We start from the raw sequence: 16,111 nt of genomic DNA, 5'->3' as shown, positions 1-16,111 counted from the left end.
GTAATAGACAATACCACACCATTGTAAATTATCAAACCTCTGTCCTCCTCCTTAACTCAATTGCCATAAACAAAATGAATTTTTTTGGGGGGAAATCTAGTATTAATGTGGATATTAGGGTGAGGCTTCTTTCTTGTAGCAAGAGAATAGAAGAACGATTTTGGAATGATTAAGAAATTTAAAAATTATTACAAAAAATGGAAAAAGAAAAACTGCTCGAATATCATAAAGAGAACGTGATTTTTGTTGCACAACATGAATAAATATAACTTATGTAATAAAAGAAAAGAAAAGAAATCATCGGGCAATTATTAGTATATAAAAGGCTAATCATATTACAACGGCTAGTTTTTATTTTGGGAAATAATACACAATTGATAGCTTTACTTTCGTCCTATGTTGTCAGCAATAAATTAAAAATTAAAAATTAAAATAACTCTTAAAATGAGCTAATTGGTACTTTTACTTTTTTGTCCTAGTCAAAGTGACTACGAAAATAAAATATAAAGTTTTTAAGAGGGGCGTTTGTTTCCCATTTTTGTAAAAATGAGAATAAAAAATATAGTCGTTATGGACCCCACATAAGAGGTATAAATTCAAATTTGGTGACTTGATATGATGGATAACGATCATATTTTTCATTTTAATGAAAAAAGAATGAAAAACAAATAGGGGCTAAACATTATGATGGCGTTAATTTTTAGAAATGCAAAACTAATCCTAAGTTAAAAAATACGTAACGTATCAACTACTCCATAAAATTTTGAATTCAAAAAAGCATCAAATTGTATAATGAGTGGGTATCTTTCTTTATTCTTGCAATGCTACTTTAAGGTGTTAAACATTTTGTTGGCGTTAAAATCACTTTAAAGAAATTACGAAAATATAATTGACACCTAAGTTTTTAAACAAAAAAGATCTCACTATAAATGCATGACTGGAAGATTCAATTCCTCAAGTAGGTAAAAGTAAAGACGTTGCAATTAAGGTTAATAACAAAAGAATAATGTTATTAATCATCATCGCAGTGACATTATTACAATATTATTCAATGAAGTTGTGGTACATTTTTAATCATTAAGCAATGTAAACGATTATTAATCACCAATGATAAATATGAATATTCATAATATAAAAGGAGTTGGACCCACAAATATGCCACCAATGATCTCACCTTCCATCTCTTAGAGCGGGATGGGTATAAAAAAGAGCAAATGTACTTGTGTAAAAAGTAAATAAACACAACTTTAATTTTTCCTTGTTCTTTAGGCCCAGCCAAACAGTTTATATATTTATTCACCAAATTGAAAGGTAATTTGGGGTCCGAAACTTACCAAGCAATTATTTGGCTACTCTTTTAAATTGTTTATAATCGTTCCATATATTTCGTGGAATCTACATATATTATTTACTTATTTATCACTCATTTTATTTATTTATAATTAAGTAATTAAAAAATAATTGACAATATTGAAGACATCACTCACATTTACATTATCTTCCCATACTTCAACTTTTAAAAAAACTTCTTCCCATTGACCACCTTTAAAATCAACCAACGTTGAACATAAGCTAAAAAAAGGCTAAGCCCTTGTTTGGTTCCCATTAAATTAAATTTTATTTTTCCCTCTCATATTTTTAATCATACAATCGTCTTTAATATAATATTACCCGTAACTTGAAAACTTTTCTTTCTTCTTCAATCACACATTCTCTAAAAAAACATTATTCTACCTATTAAAATTTGAAATAATGAGGGACAAACGAGAGCTAAATGTATTCCAACTATTTTTTTTAACAGCACCATATTTAATTGCACGAAAGGTCCATAAGCTTTACTCAAATACTCAAATTTCAACCTTTTCTCATCACATTTATATGGGGATGTTTGAGCCACATTATTTTGGTAAAATACATTCTTAAATAGTGTATTAATGGAAAATGTGTGATTCAAAAATAAGAAAAAAAATTTGATTTGCGTGTAATATTATTTTATTGAAGAATGTGTGGTTAAAATAATGTCAAGTCACTGTTTAAGAATGCATTTTTTTGAAATAATGTACATTTTGCTAACTAGGACATCGTCTCTAATAATGATTTTCAATCCAAAAAATCATTAAGAGGGGAGTAACAAAACTTAGTTGTCTCTTGTAAGAAAAAAAAAGGAACATATGCAAAATTGCAACTAAATATCTCTCTCTCATTTTAAAGCAAGCTCAGTGGATTAAAACCATCATTAAGAACAATATTTGCTCATTAACTAAAGTTAAAGATGATTACAATGAAAAATAAAGGATAGAGATGTAAATATGAAAATCAATAAATATTAAATTTTTTTTAAGCAAATTAGATGTAATGAGAATATAAATCACTCAAATATAAATTGTTAATATAGTTAATTTGTCTGATTACATATAATAGAGAACTGGTCGGAGAAGGAAGTCATTAAATTATTGATCAAATGGAGATCAAGATGGATATTACAATAAGCCTTTTGATTAATTAAGATTTTTGTTGCTTCATTTGGATATGGCAGTGGGAGTTCTATGTTTTGCTTCAAATCAATAGTCAAAAATAAAAAATAAAAAAATATTGGCAGTTTGATAATATTGTGAAGTGGGGTTAAGTTTTGATTGTTATAAGGCTACTTAATGTATTAATTATTTATAAAAAAAAGCCAAACTACAAAGAAGAAGATTGATTTCTATATCTTTTTTAGGGCAACTTAGATATTAATAATTTGCGTTTGACTGAGTTTATGACACTAGATGATCTTGAAGGTGATCGAAGGAGGACACATTACTTAAAAGTTAAAATAGGAGGAGAGTAGTGTAAATTTTTAAATGTGATGTAGCATATCGAATATTATAAATTAATTGAGGATGTCTTTAATATTATCTAAAATGTCATAACTTTATTTTATTTTACTTTATTCTTTAACCCAACCATACTCTCTTCCTTTCTTCACCAAGTTGAAAGGTAAATTGGGTTGAGAATTCATGTTCCCATGCCTACACTCAGCATCCTTCTCGTGGTGTGTTCTATAGAATCACTATTTAATGGTCCTCTCTCATTTCTTTAAAAAAAAAAAAAAAAAAAAAAAAAAAAGGGGCATGAAGGTTCAAAGTAATAAGAATTTGAAGACGTTTTAAAGAAGACATATCCTAATATAACAAGACAAAAGTAAGATCAAAGCACCTGCCGAGAGGTAATCAAATTCATGATGTGTGCATAATCATCATCATGTTTCAAAATTTAGAATTTTATTTTGTATTTGATATCTTAATTGTTTTCAACCATCTACATTCCAGAAAAGAATTGAATTGCATTCTTTCGCCACACTTTGATTAGGTCCTATTTGATTCCCATTATTTTAAAACTCTTCTTTTTCTATATGATTATTTCTAATTGCACATTTACTAATAAAATGTTTTTAAAAGTAAACATTTGTCGAGGTTAGTGGTGTTGTCATCGTCCTAATAAAATTTTGACACTTTCATTATTATTTAATGTGTTAAGATTTTATTGGAGAAGACTCTTTAAGGGAGTGTTTGACACAACTTTTTATGGGAAAATGAATTTTATAATAGTAGATTGATGTAGAATGTATGGATGAAAAATAAGGAAATTTTTTTTTATATAAGTGTAATATTATTTTAATGAAAAATGTGAGATTAAAAAAAAATATATATTATGATAAGAATAGAAATCAAACGGGCCTGAATCTCTCTCTAAACTAGAGCCACGGTTGCTCAAACCTAGAAAAATGGGATTATTACCCCCGAGGGCACATCCCAACTGGCAAAGATAAGAGCGTTTCAAGGCTGGCAGATCAGAGGCCGTGAGTTCGATTCCTGGAAAGCTCTTGGAAGGCAGATATTCTCCTGGAAGGTGGGATTTATCCTGGAAGGCTGGAACTCTACTGGAAGGCAATGTGCAAAGATGAGAAACGACTTGTTTGACACTTTGGCAGATCAGTTGGGGGGGCTTTTGAGCACTGGTCAGTTTGGGGCACAACTTGCGGTTTAACCTGTCTGCAGCTTGAAGGGTCAAGGTGTAGACTCCAGGATTTAGTCACTATAAGGTGGATACCTGAATATCAAAACAAAAAAAAAAAGAAAAAACAAAGAAAAAGAAAAATGGGATTATTAGTGTAGTAAGAAGTGAATAAAAACGCAATTTTACTGAAATTTAGGATTACTTAAAATTGCTTTACTATTAACCAAATTGGAAGACAATTTGAAGTCCGTAATTTACACTATACTTAGTACGCTCACTTGCCTGCTTTGGCTTGCTTTTGTCTTGTCTGTCACGCCATTTCTCTCTGCAGTTGTACCGGAAAGATACTCCGATCGGAGCGTGTCGCTCAATCGCCCGCGTAAGTAAATTTTTAGTTGCGTGCCTCGTCGCGAGCTCACATTTGATTTGGTACTTTCCTAGTATCGCTTGCCGTTAAATCTGAGCGATTCTATCTATTTTCCATTCATAGATTGTGTTCCTGTATGCGTAGGTCTATCTATGTGCAGTATTAAAGTAACAGTGTACTTAGGCTTCTGGATGTTTCTGTAAGTGAACGTTGACACAGGCATGAAATGCGAGAAAAACGATTTTCTCGCGATCGTTTCAAGAAAACATAATGGAAATCCCCATATTACGATTTTATTTTTTTTTTAATTTTTAATGTACAAAATGTTTTTCTTTGATTTTTAATGTGATTTAACTTTGTTTTGAAGTAGTTAAATTTGCTTTTGGGGGGGTTTTTTCCTTTTTTGGTGGGGTATCCATTTTTCGCTCTGTGTTCCCTTGAATAATATTTAAATGTAGTTTCTGTTTTAGAAGGATAAAAAGCTGATGGAACCTGAGGATAGCTCTTGGTTTGCTCCAAATGGTCACCGCTTCGAGTCCTAGGGCCACTAAGGTGACTCCGTGGGAGTTGAGGTGCGTGTAAACTCGTCCGGAGACCCACGGTCATTAAGAAAAAGGACAAAAAGCTGATGGAAATAAATTTTCTTTAGTTTTATTTTCTCATCAATATCATGCCTACAAGGAGTCTAATGACTGATTTATTAAATACTTTCTTTTGAAACCATTTCCATTATAGAAAATGTTTGGATGGGGGCATTTTGATGCATACACTGTTTTGAATCACTCTTTTCCATTTGTTATATTGATAAGTACTTTGCATAATTCTGCATACAGTTTTGATGAGTCTCCTTTGGCATGTCACCGACTAATAGAATTCTTGTCTAATTTCGAGATTTTTCCATTTCAATCTAGGGGCTGCTTCTCTCGGTGTATTCCAAAAAAGGAGCCCGAGGAAAGCAGACCTGAAGAGTGAGCCTTGCGCTCCCCTTGAAGCGTAGGACCATTCGGTAATGTTCCCAAGCGAGCGGGGAGCTAAGCAGTAGCCATTCTGGGTCTACTGGTGCTACCTGCTTTGATCAATGTGCCAAGACTTTGACAGGATACAAATAACTGGTGCTCTCTTGTGGTATTTTGTGGGGATTCTATCGCTGTAGGATTCCTATTCAAGATCACTGCAGGGTTGGATACATTATACGTTAAATCTCTTTTTGCCCCTTCATTCTATCTAACACTATATCTATTGAAATGTCCAATGCAGTTAAACCTTTTCGTGCACATTAAGTCCTATGAGTTGTATTTTACATCTATCTTCTAAAATTAAACAGCATAGAAACTAAATTAGGTTAATTTTTATTGTTTAAAATTTTGAACGACGAGAATATTTAAATTTTAGTAATTTATGTAACTTTTCGGTATGGTGTACACAGGTGTGCTGGAGTTGTTTATGTGTTGGAATAATGTTTCCTATATCTTGTTCTCACTGTGATTTGATCTGTTCAGAGACTTTGTACGAAGATGAGTTCGGGAAAATGGGGTTCGAATCCTTCCAGTAGTGGTCCTTCTGGTCCATCATTTAAGGGGAAAGGGGTCTCAAATGTCTCTAGCCCTGCTGTTGAACAATTAAGTCATGGAGTGTCAGATTTGAATTTGGGTTCTACACAAGATGATGGGTGGGGGGTGGTGTATGGAAAGAAGTCAAAAAACAGGACTGGAAGTAGTGCTCCAAAACAATGGGGTCCTAAGAATTCCAATCCTCCTCACAGGGCATGGGACAATCCAGATACTGTGCAAAAGTTGGGATTGCGAAATTCTGGTGGATCTGGCCAGACCCAGCCTGCACTTCCTTCTGATTCTAGAAGATCTATGGGCAGAGGAAATGGTAAACTCCAATCATCTAACCTATGTCCTGACACTAACTACGTTGCGACACCTGCAGTAATTCCTCCTCCTCTAAAGAATGGGTGGGAATGGTCTACCAGAACTTCTAATCAGTCCTCAGAAGATGGACAAAGATTTAATCCTGGGGATGCTCTGGCTGCTGATGTTGACGACGAGGAAGAGGAAGAGGAGTTGTCAGATGTGGATGATGACACTGACGAGGGGCTTCTCAGTGATGACTTCGATTCAGATGAAAGCCAAAAGAGTCACGAAACGCGGAAGAAGAACAGATGGTTTAAGGAACTTTTTGATTGTCTTGATACTTTGACTGTTGAGCAGATCAATGAACCAGAAAGACAATGGCACTGCCCAGCTTGCAAAGGAGGTCCTGGGGCTATAGATTGGTATCGTGGCTTGCAGCCCCTTATTTCTCATGCGAGAACTAAAGGATCCAAAAGGATGAAGCTTCATAGAGAACTTGCTGAGCTTTTGGATGAGGAGTTGAAGAGAAGGGGAACTTCAGTAGTAACGGCTGGTGAAACTTTTGGGAAATGGAAAGGTCTGAAAGAAATAGCTGATAAAGAGATAGTATGGCCTCCTATGGTGATCATCATGAATACCAGGCTTGAAAAAGATGATAAGGATCAGGTATGATGACATGTTAGCCTCCATTTGGATACAATCTATAAATTGGTCTATAAATTAAGTGAAGTCAAATATTAATTTAAAAATGTTGTGGGACTCGCTACTATTCGTCTTAGTATTCCTACTAATGAACCATTTATAAATTTTCCAAATGTAGGCTTGATGTTATTATTATGATTATGTATGTATATATGTTATGTACGAAATTATTTACACTAGAACTCGTGTTATTATGAACTGCAATAATCAGTGGGCTGGCATGGGAAATCAAGAGCTTCTCGACTATTTCAGTCCATATGCTGCAGTGAAGGCTCGACATTCATATGGTCCACAGGGGCATCGGGGCATAAGCGTTCTGATTTTTGAGGCTTCAGCAGTGGGATATGCAGAGGCTGAGCGATTAAGCAAACATTTTGAAGATAATGGTAGAGATAAGAAGGGTTGGGAGCAGAATAGGGTTCCTTTCTATCCCGGTGGACAACGTCAACTCTATGGCTACATGGCAGAGATGCGAGACTTGGACAAGTTTAACTACCATTGTCATGGTTCTCTCTCTCTCTCTTTATATATGTATAATATATATTATGTCATTCATTTATATGTTTAGACCTTGTTTGGGCCCAATTATTTCCATTAGAATATATTTTTCAACAGTGATTTGACTTCGTTTTAACCACACATTTTTCATTAAAATAATATTACACTTAAATCCAAAACTTTTCTTTATTTTTTAACCACACATTTCCCATCATTACACTATTCAAAAATGCATTTTTTTTTGGCAAGAATGGGGCTCAAACAAGGGCTTAGTTTGATTTTAACATAACTGTATATATACATGTATACCCTCCACTCAAGTTGTCTATCCAGGTATGGGACAAGTGAATCTCTTAAAAAATTCTTTAGTTTTGATTTTAATTTATAGCTTAACATGCTGAAAAATGCTTAGGAAAATCCAAGCTGAAGTATGAAATGAGATCCTATCAAGAAATGGTTGTGAATCAAATGAAGCAGATGAGTGAAGATAACCAACAGCTGATGTGGTTTAAGAATAAAGTTGCCAAAGAACAGAGAAACAATAAAGCTCTTGAAGAGTCTTTTGGTTTGATATCTGAAAAGCTGAGAAAGACGATGGAAGAAAACCGGATTGTAAGACTGAGGACCAAAATGCATCACGAGCAACACAAAGAAGAGGTATGTTTGGTATTTTCTATAGATATCAAAGCAAAAAGCTGATTTTTAATTGTTGCAAATAAGATAAAGTATTGAGTAATTTCTAGGGATTGGAGCTCCCAATCTACTTTCAGTTGGCTGTGAATGATCATGTTCTTTGAGGTTTGTTAAAAAAAGCCGGAATCAACTCATGTATCAGGAACTGATGAATTGAAAAACCTTGAGCTTTGTTCAACTACACTCCAGAATCAGTTTTTTCACAAGATCCAGAATATTAAAGTTTTGTATATTCATCGAATGTAAAGGCTGAAGGGATCTCTGTTATTGACGCAATAATTATTTTATTTTTTTATCAGATGGATTACCAAGAGCAATTCTTCAAAGATCAGATCAAGCAATTATATGATGCCAGAAATGTGAAGGAGGAGACTTTTGAGAAGATTCAGCAGGATCAGCGCGTGAAGGTTACAGAGACTGTAGTAAACCTGTCGTCAATTGGGGATCGCCAAAGCAGGTAATAGCTTTTGACATCCTTTGGTCTCATAAGCAATTCTTTTTCAATTGCAATCCATCAGTCTTGGTGTAAGGTTTAGCATGGAATTCCATTTATTGAGATTATGGACGTGTTTGATTGCAAGCATGAAACTTACATGAAAAGAAAATAAGTTGTTGCCTAGAACTTATTTGCATGAAAATTGTTAATTAAATGTGTTTGATTTGCTTAATTTTCAATTTAGAAAATGTTGTACTTTTCCATCTTTTGGTGTTCGATAGCCAGTATTTTACATGAAAATAGTCATTTTTTTGGGAACTTGTTAGAACAGAGAGTAAAATTGAGTATTTGGGAAGCGTAAATTGCCTTGAAAATAAAAACCTACTTCCACATAAAGAAAATGCTTTCCTATTTTTGAGGAAACATGACCACGTGACCAACTTTTGGAAGATATTTTCCATGGAAAAAATATCAATCAAACACCCGAAAAATAGGAATTTGGGTGGAAAAGGGATTTTCCATGAAAAATATAGTCAATTAAACACATCCTAAGTGATATCAAAATACATTTAGGAAGGGCACATTGGAGCTTGCCTTAAACAGCTCTGGGGGTTTTTTCTAATCTGAAGTTACGAATAAATAATTATTTGCTTGTGTGCTTGCCAAATTATACAGAGAGATTCTTCGTTTTATGAAAAAAAATACTATTTCTCATATTAGCAATATTTTTACAGAAAATAAAAACTCCGATTTTTGTCGTGAAACCTTACATGTTTATTAATATTTAGGAGAGGGATTTCAAATTACAGTATTGATAGGCAGTAGCAATTTTAGGACTCTTAAATTAATTTATTGATCATTGCAGTGGCTCTGTTTGGATCTCTTGTTATGTTATGTTGTTACTGTTTTTGCTACAAATCTGGCTTTAGTAGGTTTTATTTTACTGTTCTTACTATTTTGATGATTTCATTTCAGGGAGGAGAAAATTGAAAAATTTATCCGGCTACAGGACGAAGAAATGGAAGAATATGTTGCTGAGAGGGAAAAATTGATGAAAGTTCACGAGGAGCGGATGGTTTCTTTGAGGCGTAAGCACTTGGAAGAAGAGGTTGCCCTTGAGAAGGAATTTGATGAAGAATTCAATAGGCTGATGGAAAAATACACCCCACATGATTCAAAGCAGCTTGGAAACCAAGAAATTTAGCCTGGTGGCCTTGTTATGGTTTAAATAGAAGTTTTACCGTTCTCGCTTAGAAATACCCAAATAGATCGCAATGGCGAATTTGGCACCTGTTTTTGTTTGCAAATGGAACGTCTGAATTTGACCCCTCTTTGTTTTTAATTTATCAAGGGCAAGTTTACTATAATGTTTTGTTAATTATGAGCCAATTTAATAGTATATTATCCTTCCGAACGTTGTTATAGCAAATTTAGTGCTCGCTAGTGTCTTGCTTGTGTTGAAACGGGTTTTGTTGGTTGGTTATTCTCTTTTGGATTTGACTTTTGTATTGGCAGCAAATGATCTGGGATTCCTTGCTATTTGTGTTAAAAATCTTTTCCCGGGGTACGCTCCAATCTATGTATGCTTTGGCTATCTAATGAAGTATTGTGTTCACTCTAAAATGAATTACAAATTTCAGGAAGGTGGTCCAATTGGTCTTAGTGATATTGAGAAGAGAAGAATGGATGTGCATTTAACAGACGAGGAACTGAAGGAGAGCAGAAAGAAATGGACTCCCCCACCTTCTAAGGCTGAACGAGGTGTTCTTTACAAGGTATGAGGAATGTTCATTGCTATACACATTATTCCAAAGTTTGTAGTAGCCAATTCATCAAACCGGGATTTTCTTTATTTTCAATACATAAAGAGCGTTCAAGCAGCTTCAAAGGGATGTGTTACCGATGAATAGTAGAAATGCGTTGGTAGGAAGGCATAGAGAAACACCAACTGTAGTACTTGGGGCGCATATTTCTTGCGGCTGATTAGAGTAACCGAGTTTATGCTTGATTTTCCATTACGATTAAATTCACGATATCCTACTCTTAGAATTCGTAGTTGCATGTCTAGTCTTTTCCCATCCTTCATTTGGCTGTTGATTGAATTATATGGGAATTTCTTTGAATATTGTGGTGTTAAACAGATTTTTCTGAGCAATTTTTTCTTTTCTTTTTTCTTTCCCCCTTCTTTTTCATTTTTTTATGCCTTTTTTTTTTTTATTGCTCATTCATTGAAACTCATTTTTTTCCAATTCATTTTTTTAATCGTATATTCTCAATAAAATAATTTTATAAATAAGTTCAAATTTTTGTTTCTAATTTTTAACAACACATTATTTCAAAAAAATCATTTTTTATAAATTTATTTTCAAAAGGCGAGACTCAACACATAGCTTGTTTGTTGCACCATAGTTAGGGATGGCAATCGGGTTCGTCGGCTCGGGCCACCCGTGACTTGGCTCAAAAAAAAAAATTTATCCCGTCTAGCTCGAGGCTTGGACCGAGCCCTATTTTGGGTTGCTGGGCAAAGCACGAACCAGCCCAAGTGGCTTGCTGGTTCAGGCTCACAAGCCTATATATATATATATATTAAAGGTAGCAAATAAAATTAAGGCAGCAAGCAGTAACCGACTGCATTAGAAAAAGGCAGCTTCCTCAGCTCAGAAAGACCCAAGCCTAATTTTTTTGTCGAGCTTTTGCTTAGCTCAGTTTGAGCTCGAAAAAAAGCTCGATCATTTTATTCGAGCTAAACTCGAGCCTCAAATTTCGGTTCACGAACCAACTCAACTCGGCTCATTGGCATCCCTAACCAAGGCCAAAATCAACTTCCCAATTGTAAGAAATTATTTAAAAAAATGGCAGTGACAATTACTTATCCTTCACTTCTATCCAATATGAGGTTTCCCTAAAACTTTCCAATGAATTGGAATGAAAAGATCCCTAATTTTCTTCTTTTGAACAACACTCGTTTTGGATATGTAAACTTTCATAGCTAGCAAAATCGTAAAGAATAAGATAGTGTGTGAAATGTGGGGTCTTTTCCCCTTTTCAATTCAATACAACATGAATATGAATGATTTTTCAAAAATGGAAATGAATTGAAGATGAAACAGAAAGATAATTGGTCTATGAAACAAATTGAGCCCATTGGTTGGCTAAATAATGTATTGGACAGCAGCTAAAAGTATTGAATGCAAGAAGTTAATAGGGATGCAGATAAAAAAAAAAAAAAAAAAGGTTAAACTCCAACCTTGAGGGCCTCCACCGCCCCGCTCCTAGAGCTTTGTGAGGGAGATAAATCGCGGGATGTGCCGCAATAGGCCAAGGAACAAGAGCTGCTTGTACACTGCGCCTACAATGAGTCCAATTCCATGTCTCAGAAATCGAACCCCCACATTGCGGCTGTCAGCAAGACGTGAAATAACCTCACTCTTGTCATTTTCACCACTGGGCTATACCCCGGGGGCGGGATGCAGAAAAAAGAGAGTATTGAGTGATTGTCCGATTCATATTTGGTAAGTTGAATCGGACACTTAATATGATTCAAGATGAGAATTTCTTTTGTAAAATTTGTTAATTATTCAAACCAATATATTAAATACGCAATTGAAGCTCATTTGTATAGAGTCGTTCTATAGAGCTGCTTCTTTTTTGTTAGAAGAGTTTTCGGATGAATCTACATTATGCTAGTTTTCTTTAAAAACGCTTAGGGCCTGTTTGAAAGCACCATTTTCCATGGAACCACCAAATTTGTGTTTTATGATACACTAAATTTTTCATGGAATTACTTTCCTACTTTTTCCTCACGTGATGGCGTTTTCTTGGTTTTGAAGGAATTCCAATTCTTTTGGTTTTGGTGAGAATTGGATTTTTTAGGAATAACTTCTTTTTTTTTTTTTTTTTTTGTGCAATGAAAACAAATTCTATCTACAATCATAAAAAAAATTTCTCTATTTAATTGACAATTTTTATGGAAAACAAAGCCAAACGAATACCAAGAGATCCAAATTTCAACATTTTTGAAGTGAAAAATTATATTAATCAAACACATTTAATTGACAATTTCCAATAAAACAAATTCTAAGCAATTCACTTTTCTAGAATTCGTTTTCTTTCCACTCAAATTTCATTCTTTCAATCAAATGGACCTTTATAGTCAGACAAAACAGTTTTATAAAATAATTCAAACATGTTCAAAGTCGTTTTTGACTAGCGTTGTTATAGCAAATTTAGTGCTCTTATAACTTAGTGAATAAGTCTATTACTATTTGCTTACTTTGTCAAGCAAACGTACCTAATAAATCATTTTTCATTATTTAAAAACTTTTTTTTCTTAAATAATTAATTTAAATTATCAAACTGAACAAAATTTATAGGGCTGTTATTCAAATCTCCAATATTTTATTTGTAAAATCCAAGTGCTCGTATCGTGTGCTGGCAGTCTTCTCAAAGACACATAAACAAAGCTTTAACAAGACTGAAACTGCAACCATTAAATTATAGTTTATGTAGAAAAATATGAACAAACAAAAACTGCACTTGGTAAATTAAAAACAAATAAAGTGGAAGATCAATTTGCTATACATTCCCATTCAACATTCCCATGGCAGGAGGAATAAACAAGAGGCCTTGGTTGCTACGTGTATAAGGAAATAGGTAATACCAAAGGGAGGAAAAGGAAAGAAAAAATGTCCACCACACAATGTCTTGAAGTAGACATAATGGAACACTTAGAAAATGTATCCCTAGCATAATAAATTTCCATTGTCAAAAGCATGGGCAGATTCTGAAAATTTTTGGCGCACAGGCTAAAATTTAAAAGTCAATATAATAAATTTATATATTATATTAAAGTCAAATTCATTTAATTTGAAGCTATTCCCGACGAGGTTTTAAAACATAAAATTCTTCTACCATAGAATCTATATCTATCTTTTGAGCAAGTTCTCGTTCGATGAAGAGTGTCATACAATCAGCATGAAGTTATCCTCCATTTGTTACGAAGATCCATCTTCACATGTTTCATTGTTGAAAATATTCGCTCAGTAGTCGCGATAGAAATAGGTAAAGTCAGTACAAGACGAATCAGTCTAGTAACCATAATATAAATCTCCGATCTTCTACTCTCAGTTAACTGTCAATATAACTCAACAAGTGTAGATACTTGAAATCGAGATTCAATCTCTCTAGCTCATAGTGTCGCAACTCATATTCCAAAGTACGAATATCTTGGCTTGAAAAATTTTTAGGATAGAATTTCTCAGCAAGTGCACAAATATCGAGACTGTTAAATGATGCAAATGAATCTCTAGAATCCAAAGCTGCACTGAGTGTGAGAAGTTCAACTGATGTATCATTGAATCTTGTATTTAATTCCATCAATATGTAATCTATTGCTCCATTGAAAACATCAGAGTTATAATGATGCTTTATTGTAATTGGATCACTAGAACGACAAGGACCAACCTTATATAAACTTTTCTAAATATGGTATCTCAATACCATGTTTTGAGCAAAACTTTTTCACTTCCTCAAGAAATTCTTCCCAATCATCATCTCTTAGTTTGTGGAGGAGTTTTGTTGTAGTAGAAACGAATTTCATAGCGGTCAAGATGTCTTGAGATTTCCTTTGAAGGGCCTAACAAAGAACTTCGGTTATTCTCATGATGGTATGCATTAAATGCAAACTGAACATAAAATCAAAACTTTTCATATGTTTGTACCACGAACTTTGCCTCAGGATCTTCCATTTGAACAATGAACATTAAGATTTTCAAACGTTTTGGAAGTTGCATTATACATATCTATTAAGCTCTTTATAGAGTCATAATGAGAACTCCAACGAGTTGCTCCTGATCGTTGTAAATTACCTACTTGATTTGCTCCGCTTCTCGACTCACTCTCCCTAGTAGCTAACATATACTCAATTTCATTTCCTTGAGTAGATTGTAACTCCGTAATGCACTTAGGGAAAGAAGTGATAATATTGATAATATTGTCCAGATGAGAAAAGAACTCCCACATAACATCAACTTCTTTAGCTGCATAAACCAATACAAACTGTAATCGATGAGCAAAACAGTGGATGTAATACACATACGGACAATCTCTAAGAAATAATGCCTGAAGTCCATTCCGAGCGCCCTGTATATTATTAGCACCATCATATTCTTGGCTTCTCATTTTTGTCACTTCAAGTTTATGTTGAGCAAGATCATTTACATTCTCATTTTTTAAACTTGATGTGGTGACATCTATATACTATTTACAATCTCATTCTTTTTCAATTTATTAATGATATTCCACTTCAAGTTCATGTTGAGCAAGAACTTTTTGAGAAAATTACAGAAAATCGTTCCATGTGACCAACAGACAGATAAGTGGCAAGGAATATAGCTATGATTCACAACATAAATGCAGTGACAACAATGTCAACTGGGCTGGAAGTACTAAGAAAGAAGTTGGACAAACCAAGTCAAAATATGAACATGGTACACAAATCAACACCAATCTATGAGGGTTGGGATAGATCATACAACTGCAAGTTATCCATTAGCATCCATGCATGTACCAATTTGAGAAGGTCAATTATTTGCATAACTTTTAGAGACAACAAAACAATCCTTACTCCAACACTTCTATTCTAGGTTGGAGCAAGCATCTTAACTTCTTCTGAGTTAATAATCAAGGTCAAAGATGTCAGATTTAGGGCAACCCATAATGATTTCAACAACAACAATAGAAGAAGTAATCATTGGAAAAATTAATGGCCCTGTTCATTACCAAAAGCGAGATAAATTTCCAAAACCAACAAACTACAATAAAAAATTTGAAAACTCATGTGGGATCTCTCAGCTGCATTGGCCAACAAAATACAAGGTACCTACTAAGTAATATAGAAAAGAACCCACTGGAACAGGTATTAGCACTTAAAGCTGTAGATTATGCAATTATAGAGACATCATAAATCAAGTCTGCTACCCCCTGTTTGAGCTTATATTCTACCTATTCCATTTTTTCAATGGCTTTGAAGACAGCCTATAGAGGAACAAATTCAGGCCATTACAACTAGAAGTGGAGTTCGACATCCAGACATAGTAGCAAAAGAAAATGGGACATAAGAGAATCAAGTATCTACCATCGACAAAGAACAAGTAGGTCAATCTAAAAAATCAACTCAAGTTAGTCAAGAAGCCACTAAAGCAAGTACTAGAAGTTAAAGCTGTAAATTATGCAATTATAGAGATGGCATCAGTCAAGCTCGCTACCTTTGTTTGGGCTTATGTTCTATCTATTCCATTTTATCAAAAGGACTTCAAATATATCCTAAAGAGGAATAGGTTTAGGCCATTACAACTAAAAGTGGAGTTTAGCTACTAGAAATTACTATGAAAAAGAAAGGGGCAAGGAAGAATCAGGTACCTACCACAGGCAAAGAACAAGTGGGTCAGTCTGAAAAATTAGCAAGAGTTAATCAAGAAGCCACTGGAACAGGTATTAGCAGTCAAAGCTGTAAATTATGCAATTATAAAGATACCATCAATCAAGCCTGTTAACCCT

At 34.0% G+C, this 16,111-nt stretch overlaps 3 protein-coding genes across 6 annotated transcripts; 2 read left to right on the top strand and 1 right to left on the bottom strand.

Moving 5' to 3' along the window:
* Positions 1–4,238: 4,238 nt before the first annotated feature.
* On the top strand, positions 4,239–9,968 carry LOC111383443 (protein SUPPRESSOR OF GENE SILENCING 3). Of its 4 annotated transcripts, XM_023007553.1 has the most exons (7): positions 4,291–4,378; positions 4,837–4,938; positions 5,866–6,891; positions 7,139–7,433; positions 7,838–8,082; positions 8,418–8,575; positions 9,530–9,968. In XM_023007553.1, exons 3-7 carry the CDS (start codon positions 5,881–5,883, stop codon positions 9,756–9,758), a joined length of 1,938 nt encoding a protein of 645 aa, XP_022863321.1. In that variant the 5' UTR covers positions 4,291–4,378; positions 4,837–4,938; positions 5,866–5,880; the 3' UTR covers positions 9,759–9,968. The 4 variants fall into 4 exon arrangements, with proteins under 4 accessions (XP_022863320.1, XP_022863321.1, XP_022863323.1 ...); XM_023007552.1 differs by lacking the exon at positions 4,837–4,938 and having other exon boundaries at positions 4,239–4,378; XM_023007555.1 differs by lacking the exon at positions 4,291–4,378 and having other exon boundaries at positions 4,825–4,938.
* A 98-nt stretch (positions 9,969–10,066) lies between these two features.
* On the top strand, positions 10,067–10,702 carry LOC111383444 (dihydroxy-acid dehydratase, chloroplastic-like). The gene is made up of 2 exons (XM_023007557.1): positions 10,067–10,329; positions 10,414–10,702. The coding sequence occupies exons 1-2, from the start codon at positions 10,153–10,155 to the stop codon at positions 10,462–10,464; spliced, it is 228 nt and encodes a 75-aa protein (XP_022863325.1). The 5' UTR covers positions 10,067–10,152; the 3' UTR covers positions 10,465–10,702.
* Positions 10,703–12,997: 2,295 nt separating this feature from the next.
* Positions 12,998–14,734, bottom strand: LOC111383434. Its single transcript, XM_023007543.1, has 4 exons — positions 14,315–14,734; positions 14,054–14,189; positions 13,716–13,941; positions 12,998–13,034 (listed from the first exon to the last, which is right to left on the bottom strand). The coding sequence occupies exons 1-4, from the start codon at positions 14,732–14,734 to the stop codon at positions 12,998–13,000; spliced, it is 819 nt and encodes a 272-aa protein (XP_022863311.1).
* Positions 14,735–16,111: the final 1,377 nt, after the last annotated feature.

Source organism: Olea europaea, unplaced genomic scaffold (assembly GCF_002742605.1).
Source record: "Olea europaea var. sylvestris unplaced genomic scaffold, O_europaea_v1 scaffold269, whole genome shotgun sequence".
Classification (NCBI taxonomy): Eukaryota; Viridiplantae; Streptophyta; class Magnoliopsida; order Lamiales; family Oleaceae; genus Olea; species Olea europaea.
The sequence above is the reverse complement of the archived record's forward strand: the minus strand, read 5'-3'. Positions and strand labels throughout refer to the sequence as shown.

Excerpts from the sequence above, each read along its gene's own strand:
- LOC111383443 (XM_023007552.1), top strand. The coding sequence starts at position 5,881 with ATGAGTTCGGGAAAATGGGGTTCGAATCCTTCCAGTAGTGGTCCTTCT. Across the intron at positions 6,892-7,138 it reads AAAAAGATGATAAGGATCAG|TGGGCTGGCATGGGAAATCA; the intron begins GTATGATGACAT and ends TGCAATAATCAG. Across the intron at positions 8,576-9,529 it reads ATTGGGGATCGCCAAAGCAG|GGAGGAGAAAATTGAAAAAT; the intron begins GTAATAGCTTTT and ends ATTTCATTTCAG.
- LOC111383444 (XM_023007557.1), top strand. The coding sequence starts at position 10,153 with ATGAAGTATTGTGTTCACTCTAAAATGAATTACAAATTTCAGGAAGGT. Across the intron at positions 10,330-10,413 it reads AACGAGGTGTTCTTTACAAG|TACATAAAGAGCGTTCAAGC; the intron begins GTATGAGGAATG and ends CTTTATTTTCAA.
- LOC111383434 (XM_023007543.1), bottom strand. The coding sequence starts at position 14,734 with ATGAGAAGCCAAGAATATGATGGTGCTAATAATATACAGGGCGCTCGG. Across the intron at positions 13,942-14,053 it reads AAAGTTTTGCTCAAAACATG|ATTACATATTGATGGAATTA; the intron begins GTATTGAGATAC and ends ATGGAGCAATAG. Across the intron at positions 13,035-13,715 it reads AGATTGAATCTCGATTTCAA|TTTCAGTCTTGTTAAAGCTT; the intron begins GTATCTACACTT and ends TAATGGTTGCAG.